At 47.6% G+C, this 9,858-nt stretch overlaps 1 protein-coding gene across 1 annotated transcript in view; it reads right to left on the bottom strand.

Moving 5' to 3' along the window:
* Positions 1–2,642: 2,642 nt before the first annotated feature.
* pou5f3 (POU domain, class 5, transcription factor 3) overlaps positions 2,643–9,858 on the bottom strand; it is a 24,096-nt gene continuing 16,880 nt past the window's right edge. The window contains exon 5 of the mRNA XM_061907936.1: positions 2,643–3,583. Coding sequence (XP_061763920.1) covers positions 3,308–3,583 — 276 coding nt within the window. The 3' untranslated portion in view covers positions 2,643–3,307. The remainder of the gene's footprint in view (positions 3,584–9,858) is intronic.

The raw sequence follows: 9,858 nt of genomic DNA, 5'->3' as shown, positions 1-9,858 counted from the left end.
TTTAATGTTTTTCATGTCAGTTATCGTGGTTTGTCACATCATCGGGACGGCGTGGCGCAGTGGGGAGAGTGGCCGTGCGCAACCCGAGCGTCCCTGGTTCAATTCCCACCTAGTACCAACCTCGTCACGTCCGTTGTGTCCTGAGCAAGACACTTCACCCTTGCTCCTGATGGGTGCTGGTTGGCGCCTTGCATGGCAGCTCCCTCCATCAGTGTGTGAATGTGTGTGTGAATGGGTAAATGTGGAAGTAGTGTCAAAGCGCTTTGAGTACCTTGAAGGTAGAAAAGCGCTATACAAGTACAACCCATTTATCATTTATCATTTATTTAAAGTGGCCTGTCACATAATTTATTGTAATTTGTTATGTAATTTATTGTGGTTTGTCACGTAATTTATCATGGTTTGTCACGTCATTTATTGTGGTTAGTCAGGCCATTTACCGTGGTTTGTCACATCATATAAAGGGGGCTGTCACATAATTTAATGTGGTTGTTACATCACTTATTGTGGCCTGTCGAATCATTTAATTTGGCCCGTCAAGTCATTTAATGTTTGTCACGTCATTTATTGTGGTTTGTCACATTTATTTTGGCCTGTCGCATAATTTATTGTAGTTTGTCACGTCATTTATTGGGGTTTGTCACGTCTTTTTCTGTGGTTTGTCACATACAAAGGGGCCTGTCACATAATTTATTGTGGTTTGTCACGTCATTTATTGTGGTTCGTCACATCATATAAAGGAGCCTGTCAAATAGTTTGTCACGTCATTTATTGTGGTTTATCACGTCATTTATCGTGGTTTGTCACATAATTTAATGTGGTTTATCACATCATTTAATGTGGTTAGTCAGGTCATTTACTGTGGTTTGTCACATCATATAAAGGGGCCTGTCATATCATTTAATGTTTGTCACGTCATTTAAAGTGGGCTGTCATGTCATTTAATGTTTTTCATGTCAGTTATTGTGGTTTGTCACATCATTTAAAGTGGCCTGTCGCATAACTTATTGTAATTTGTCATGTATTTTATTGTGGTTTGTCACGTAATTTATCATGGTTTGTCACGTCATTTATTGTGGTTAGTCAGGCCGTTTACCGTGGTTTGTCACATCATATAAAGGGGCCTGTCACATAATTTAACGTGGTTTGTCACGTCATTTAACGTGGTTGTCACATCACTTATCGTGGCCTGTCGAATCATTTAATTTGGCCCGTCATGTCATTTAATGTTTGTCACATCATTTATTTTGGCCTGTCGCATAATTTATTGTAGTTTGTCACGTCATTTATAGGGGTTTGTCACGTCTTTTTCTGTGGTTTGTCACATATAAAGGGGCCTGTCACATAATTTATTGTGGTTTGTCACGTCATTTATTGTGGTTCGTCACATCATATAAAGGAGCCTGTCAAATGGTTTGTCACATCATTTATTGTGGTTTGTCACGTCATTTATCGTGGTTTGTCACATCATTTAATGGTTTTTGTCGCATCATTTAATGTGGTTAGTCAGGTCATTTACCGTGGTTTGTCACATCATTAGAAGGGGCCTGTCACATAATTTAACGTGGTTTGTCACGTCATTTATTGTGGTTTGTCACATAATTTATTGTTATCACGTCATTTACCATTGCCTATCACGTCATTTATTGTGACCCGTCACGTCAACTAATGTGGCTGTCACATCATTTAATGTGGCTGTCATGTCATTTAATGTGGCTGCCATATCATTTAATGTGGCCCGTCACGTCATTTATCGTGGCCCGTCACGTCATCTAATGAGGCTGTTACATAATTTAATGTGGCTGTCAAGTCGTTTAACGTGCCCGTCACGCCATTTATTGTGGCCCGTCACATCATTTAACGTGGGCTCTCACGTCTCTTTAATGTGGCCCGTCACGTCATTTAACTTGGCCCGTCACGTCATTTAAAGTGGTACATCACGCCATTAATGTGGGCCGTGACGCCTTTTTAATGGGGCCTGTCACGTCATTTATTGTGGACCATCACGTCATCTAACGTGGCCGCAACGTAATTTAATTTGACCTGTCATGTCATTTTAAAGTGGCTCGTTACGTCATTTACTGTAGCCTCACGTCATTTACTGTAGCCTATCACGTCATTTAATGTGGCCTATCACGTCATTTAATGTGGCCTATCACGTCATTTAATGTGGCCTATCACGTCATTTAATGTGGCCTATCACGTCAATTAATGTAGTCCCTCAAATCATTTAAAACTGGCCCCCCATACCATTTAATTTGGTCTGCCATTTCATTTAACACCAGCCTGACATATTTAATGTGACTCCCATCATTTCATTTGGTCTGACACGTTATTTATGCCATCTAATCTGGCCCACCCTATCAATTAAAACGGCCCACCACTACTTTTTAAATTGGCCTGTCAGTAGTAGTAGTAAGTAGCACACCACTTGATTTAACGTGGTCCATCACACCATTTAACTTGGCCCTTCCTCACCATTTAAAGTGGCCCAACATGTCATTCTTTATCATTTAAAGGGATCCGTCAGATGAATCAGGGCCGATATAATTGCGATGTGGCCCTCCAATTGTTTAGTTTACTGGGGATAAAAGTATTAGTAGTAAATCCAAGCTAAAAAAACCCACAAAAGAATTGAGACAAAAAGTAGAAAAAGTTCATTTTGCTGCAAAGACAAAAATAATGGGTCACGTGTCACATTCGGAATCAGACTCAAGTCTCACCTGATTGGTCAACATTTCTCGTTTGCTAATTGAATACAAGTCGGTTTAGGTCCGGGCTCTGCCTGCAGACAAAACACGAGCATCGGTTTCCTTGGTCCTTACACAGCAGACACGCACGTCGCTTCAAAATACGCAACAACATTTAAAGTATTAGTTTGTCCTTGGTCAAGGTCACACTTCTAGACATGTGCAAGGGAGGCGGAGACAAGGTTAGCAGCAGGTGTGACTTTTAAAAACAAAACATTGACGTGTTACAAATATAAAAAAAATTAAAATAAAAAAAAGGCACCGATGACAACCTAGTTACTTTTATCCAGGAAACGTCTTCAGTAGGCTGCAGAATAAAGCTACATTCGGAACTGCGATTCATGAAGCTTCTTTCGACAATTCCAAATTTGTACAAGAAAAAAAGTAAAACATAAAAACAAAGGCACTTAACAGAATAAAAAACTGGTGATTGACTTCAGCTTTTTTTTTTTTTTTTTTTTCTTTCTAAAACAGGACAAAAATGGTAAAAACGTGCAACAACACCCGACCTTTTTGGCGCTCGTCAACTCCTGAGGGTTACGAAATGCATCCGTCATCTACCCGGTCATGTGACCAACCAGTCCGGCGTGCAGCGCCTGCTTCAGGACGTCGGCCCGGTGCAGAGAGGGTAGGTAAAGTGTCGCGGGCGCGGGGGGAGGCGGGGCTCCGGGGTAGTTGGCGGCGGCCGAGTAGCCCTGGTTGGGGATGGGGGAGGCGGCCATGTTGAGAGGGGAGGGGCTCTGCTCGTAATACTGACCGTCGCATTCCTCGTCCAGCGGCAGCGCCAGGCGCTTCCCCTTCTGTCGGCGGTTGCAGAACCACACCCGCACCACCTGCCACACACAACCCTTGGTCAGAGGCCGGAGCACGAGATGGTCCTACGGTGAACTAGCCTGAGTGAACTAGCATTGTCTAGGGGGGTTAGCCCGGGTGAACTAGCGTGGTCTAGGGGGGTTAGCCCGGGTGAACTAGCGTGGTCTAGGGGGGTTAGCCCGGGTGAACTAGCGTGGTCTAGGGGGGTTAGCCCGGGTGAACTAGCGTGGTCTAGGGGGGTTAGCCCGGGTGAACTAGCGTGGTCTAGGGGGGTTAGCCCGGGTGAACTAGCGTGGTCTAGGGGGGTTAGCCCGGGTGAACTAGCGTGGTCTAGGGGGGTTAGCCCGGGTGAACTAGCGTGGTCTAGGGGGGTTAGCCCGGGTGAACTAGCGTGGTCTAGGGGGGTTAGCCCGGGTGAACTAGCGTGGTCTAGGGGGTTTAGCCCGGGTGAACTAGCGTGGTCTAGGGGGTTTAGCCCGGGTGAACTAGCGTGGTCTAGGGGGTTTAGCCCGGGTGAACTAGCGTGGTCTAGGGGGGTTAGCCCGGGTGAACTAGCGTGGTCTAGGGGGGTTAGCCCGGGTGAACTAGCGTGGTCTAGGGGGGTTAGCCCGGGTGAACTAGCGTGGTCTAGGGGGGTTAGCCCGGGTGAACTAGCGTGGTCTAGGGGGGTTAGCCCGGGTGAACTAGCGTGGTCTAGGGGGGTTAGCCCGGGTGAACTAGCGTGGTCTAGGGGGGTTAGCCCGGGTGAACTAGCGTGGTCTAGTGGGGTTAGCCCGGTTGAACTAGCGTGGTCTAGGGGGGTTAGCCCGGGTGAACTAGCGTGGTCTAGGGGGGTTAGCCCGGGTGAACTAGCGTGGACTAGGGGGGTTAGCCCAGATGAAGTAGTGTGGTCTAGAGGGTTAGCCTGAGTGAACTAACGTGGTCTAGGGGGTTAGCCTGAGTGAAGTAGCGTGGTCTAGGGGGTTAGCCCGAGTGAACTAGCGTGGTCCAGGGGGTTAGCCCGGGTGAACTAGTGTGGTCTAGGGGGGTTAGCCCGGGTGAACTAGCGTGGTCTAGGGGGGTTAGCCCGGGTGAACTAGTGTGGTCTAGGGGGGTTAGCCCGGGTGAACTAGCGTGGTCTAGGGGGGTTAGCCCGGGTGAACTAGCGTGGTCTAGGGGGGTTAGCCCGGGTGAACTAGCGTGGTCTAGGGGGGTTAGCCCGGGTGAACTAGCGTGGTCTAGGGGGGTTAGCCCGGGTGAACTACCGTGGTCTAGGGGGGTTAGCCCGGGTGAACTAGCGTGGTCTAGGGGGGTTAGCCCGGGTGAACTAGCGTGGTCTAGGGGGGTTAGCCCGGGTGAACTAGCGTGGTCTAGGGGGGTTAGCCCGGGTGAACTAGCGTGGCCTAGGGGGGTTAGCCCGGGTGAACTAGCGTGGTCTAGGGGGGTTAGCCCGGGTGAACTAGCGTGGTCTAGGGGGGTTAGCCCGGGTGAACCAGCGTGGTCTAGAGGGTTAGCCCGGGTGAACCAGCGTGGTCTAGTGGGTTAGCCCGGGTGAACCAGCGTGGTCTAGAGGTTTAGCCCGGGTGAACAAGCGTGGTTAGCCCGGGTGATCGAGCGTGGTCCAGGGAGGTTAGCCAGGGTGAACTAGCATGGTCCAGGGGGGTTTGCCCGGGTGAACTAGCGTGGTTTAGGGGGGTTAGACCGGGTGAACTAGCGTGGTCTAGGGGGGTTAGCCCGGGTGAACTAGCGTGGTCTAGGGGGGTTAGCCCGGGTGAACTAGCGTGGTCTAGGGGGGTTAGCCCGTGTGAACTAGCGTGGTCTAGGGGGGTTAGCCCGTGTGAACTAGCGTGGTTTAGGGGGGTTAGCCCGGGTGAACTAGCGTGGTTTAGGGGGGTTTGCCCGGGTGAACTAGCGTGGTTTAGGGGGGTTAGCCCGGGTGAACTAGCGTGGTCTAGAGGTTTAGCCCGGGTGAACTAGCGTGGTTAGCCCGGGTGATCTAGCGTGGTCCAGGGAGGTTAGACAGGGTGAACTAACATGATCAAGGGGTTTAGCCCGGGTGAGCTAGCGTGGTCTAGAGGGTTAGTCTGAGTGAACTAACGTGGCCTAGGGGGTTAGCCAGGATGAACTAGCGGGGTCGAGGTGTGTTAGCCCGGGTGATCTAGCGTGGTCTAGAGGGTTAGTCTGAGTGAACTAACGTGGCCTAGGGGGTTAGCCAGGATGAACTAGCGGGGTCGAGGTGTGTTAGCCCGGGTGATCTAGCGTGGTCTAGGGGGGTTAGCCCGGGTGAACTAGCGTGGTCTAGGGGGGTTAGCCCGGGTGAACTACCATAGTCAAATGGGTAACCTGAGTGAACTAGCGTGGTCCAAAAGTTAGCGTGAGTAAACTAGCCTGAGTGAACTAGTAAGGTCCTATAGTTAGCCTGAGTGAACAAGCATGGTCCTATAGTTAGCGTGGTCCTACAGTTAGCCTGAGTTAACTAGCGTGGTCTAATGGGTTAGTTTAAATGAAATAGCGTGGTCCTAAAGTTAACGTGAGCAAACTAGCCTGAGTGAACTAGCGCGGTCTACGGGTTAGCGTGTGGGAACTAGCATTGTCTAAAGGTTAGTGTGAATGAACTTATTTAGTCCAAGGGTTAGCGTGAGTGAACTAGCGTGGTGGTCTAAGAGTTAGTTTACTCACACCAACTCTTAGACCACCACGCTAGTTCACACATGCTAACTCTTGGACCACCATGTTAGTTCACTCACGCTGACATGGTGGTCTAAGAGTTAGCGAGAGTGAAATAGCATGGTGGTAAGGGTTAGCGTGAGTGAACTAGCATGGCTGTCTAAGAGTTAGCTTGGAGTGAACTAGCGTGGTGGTCTAAGTATTAGTGTGAGTGAATTAACGGGTTGAACTCAGGGTTAGCATAGGCTAAGTAGCATGGTTCTATAGTTAGCGTAAGTGAACTAGCATGGTGAACTTACGGTTAGCGTTAGCTAACTAGCATCGCCCTATAATTAGCATGACTGAACTAGCATGATGAACGCAGGGTTAGAATGAGCTAACCAGCATGGTGCTATGGTTAGCGTGAGTGAACTAGCATGGTGGTCTAAGGGTTAGCGTGAGTGAATTGGCAGGTTGAACACAGGGTTAGCATAACCTAACTAGCATGGTCCTATAGTAATTAGCGTGAGGGAACTAGCATGGTAGTCTAAGGGTTTATGTGCGTTAATTAGCGGGCTTAACACAGGGTTAGCGCAAGATAACAATGTATGGTCCTATAGTTAGCGTGAGTAAACTTGCATGTTGAACTCAAGGTTCGCGTAAGTTAAGCTAACGATGTATGGTCCTATAGTTAGCGTGAGTGAACTAGCATGTTGAACTCAAGGTTAGCGTAAGCTAACAATGTATTGTCCTATAGTTAGCGTGAGTGAACTAGCGTGGTGAACTCAAGGTTCGCGTAAGCTAAGCTAACGATGTATGGTCCTATAGTTAGTGTGAGTGAACTGGCGTGGTGAACTCCAGGTTAGCATAAGCTAACTAGCATGGTGCTATAGTTAACGTGAGTGAACTCGCGTGGTGAACTCAAGGTTACCATAAGCTAACTAGCATGGTCATATAGTTAGCGTGAGTGAACTAGCATGTTGAACTCAAGGTTTGCGTAAGCTAAGCTAACGATGTATGGTCCTATAGTTAGCGTGAGTGAACTAGCGTGCTGAACTCAAGGTTAGCATAAGCTAACTAGCAAGGTCCTATAGTTAGCGTGAGTGAACTAGCATGTTGAACTCAAGGTTCGCGTAAGCTAAGCTAACGATGTATGGTTACATCGTTAGCTTGAGTATGTAACTTGAGTATGTAGCTTATGTAACTATGTATGGTTACATAGTTAGCGTGAGTGAACTGCGTGGAAAACTCAAGTTTAGCGTAAGCTAACAATGTATGGTCCTATAGTTAGCGTGAGTGAACTAGCGTGGTGAACTCAAGGTTAGCATGAGCTAACTAGCAAGGTCCTATAGTTAGCGTGAGTGAACTAGCATGTTGAACTCAAGGTTCGCGTAAGATAAGCTAACGATGTATGGTCCTATAGTTAGCGTGAGTGAACTAGCGTGGTGAACTCAAGGTTAGCATGCGCTAACTAGCATGGTCCTATAGTTAACGTGGGGAACTCAGGGTTAGCATGCGCTAACTAGCATGGTCTTATAGTTAACGTGGTGAACTAAGAGTTAGCATGCGCTAACTAGCATGGTCCTATAGTTAGTGTGAGTGAACTAGCATGCTGAACTCATGGTTCGCGTAAGCTAAGCTAACGATGTATGGTCCTATAGTTAGCGTGAGTGAACTAGCGTGGTAAACTAAAGTTTAGCGTGAGCTAACAATGTATGGTCCTATAGTTAGCGTAAGTGAACTAGCCTGGTGAACTCAAGGTTAGCATAAGCTAACTAGCATGGTCTTACAGTTAACGTGAGTGAACTAGCATGTTGAACTCAAAGTTCGCGTAAGCTAAGCTAACGATGTATGGTCCTATAGTTAGCGTGAGTGAACTAGCGTGGAAAACTCAAGTTTAGTGTAAGCTAACAATGTATGGTCCTATAGTTAGCATGAGTGAACTAGCGTGGTGAACTCAAGGTTAGCATAAGCTAACTAGCATGGTCCTATAGTTAGCGTGAGTGAACTAGCATGTTGAACTCAAGGTTCGCGTAAGCTAAGCTAACGAACATGGGCCTATAGTTAGCGTGAGTGAACTAGCGTGGTGAACTCAAGGTTAGCATGGTCTTGTAGTTAACGTGGTGAACTCAGGGATAGCATGCGCCAACTAGAGTGGTCTTATAGTTAGTGTGAGTGAACTAGCATGGTGGTCTAAGGGTTTATGTGAGTGAATTAGCGGGTTTGACACAGGGTTAGCGTAAGCTAACAATGTATGGTCCTATAGTTAGCGTGAGTGAACTAGCGTGGTGAATTCAAGGTTAGCATGCGCTAACTAGCATGGTCCTATAGTTAATGTGGGGAACTCAAGGTTAGCATAAGCTAACTAGCCTTGGTCCTATAGTTAGCGTGGTGAACTCAAGGTTAGCATAAGCTAACTAGCATGGTCCTATAGTTAGCGTGGTGAACTCAGGGTTAGCATGGTCCTATAGTTAGCGTGGTGAACTCAGGGTTAACATGCGCTAACTAGCATGGTCCTATAGTTAGTGTGAGTGAACTAGCATGGTGGTCTAAGGGTTTATGTGAGTGAATTAGCGGGTTTAACACAGGGTTAGCGTAAGCTAACAATGTATGGTCCTATAGTTAGCGTGAATGAACTAGCGTGGTGAACTCAAGGTTACCATGCGCTAACTAGCATGGTCTTATAGTTAACGTGGGGAACTCAGGGTTAGCATGCGCTAACTAGCATGGTCCTATAGTTAACGTGGGGAACTCAGAGTTAGCATGCGCTAACTAGCATGGTCCTATCGTTAACGTGGGGTACTCAGGGTTAGCATGCGCTAACTAACATGGTCCTATAGTTAACGTGGAGAACTCAGGGTTAGCATGCGCTAACAAGCATGGTCCTATAGTTAGCGTGAGTGAACTAGTGTGGTGAACTCAGGGTTAGCATGGGCTAACTAGCATGGTCCTATAGTTAACGTGGGGAACTCAGGGTTAGCATGCGCTAACTAACATGGTCCTATAGTTAACGTGGGGAATTCAGGGTTGGCATGCGCTAACTAGCATGGTCCTATAGTTAACGTGGGGAACTCAGGGTTAACATGCGCTAACAAGCATGGTCCTATAGTTAATGTGAGTGAACTAGCATGGTGGTCTAAGGGTTTATGTGAGTGAATTAGCGGGTTTAACACAGGGTTAGCGTAAGCTAACAATGTATGGTCCTATAGTTAGCGTGAGTGAACTAGCGTGGTGAACTCAAGGTTAGCATGCGCTAACTAGCATGGTCCTATAGTTAACGTGGGGAACTCAGGGTTAGCATGCGCTAACTAGCATGGTCCTATCGTTAACGTGGGGTACTCAGGGTTAGCATGCGCTAACTAACATGGCCCTATAATTAACGTGGGGAACTCAGGGTTAGCATGCGCTAACAAGCATGGTCCTATAGTTAGCGTGAGTGAACTAGCGTGGTGAACTCAAGGTTAGCATGGTCCTATAGTTAACGTGGGGAACTCAGGGTTAGCATGCGCTAACTAGCATGGTCCTATAGTTAATGTGGGGAACTCAGGGTTAGCATGCGCTAACTAGTATGGTCCTATAGTTAACGTGGGGAACTCAGGGTTAGCATGCGCTAACTAGCATGGTCCTATAGTTAACGTGGGGAACTCAGGGTTAGCATGTGCTAACTAGT

This window comes from Nerophis ophidion, linkage group LG08 (genome assembly GCF_033978795.1).
Source record: "Nerophis ophidion isolate RoL-2023_Sa linkage group LG08, RoL_Noph_v1.0, whole genome shotgun sequence".
In the NCBI taxonomy this organism is placed as follows: domain Eukaryota; kingdom Metazoa; phylum Chordata; class Actinopteri; order Syngnathiformes; family Syngnathidae; genus Nerophis; species Nerophis ophidion.
Note: the sequence above shows the minus strand (reverse complement) of the source record. Positions and strands in the feature narration are given on the sequence as shown.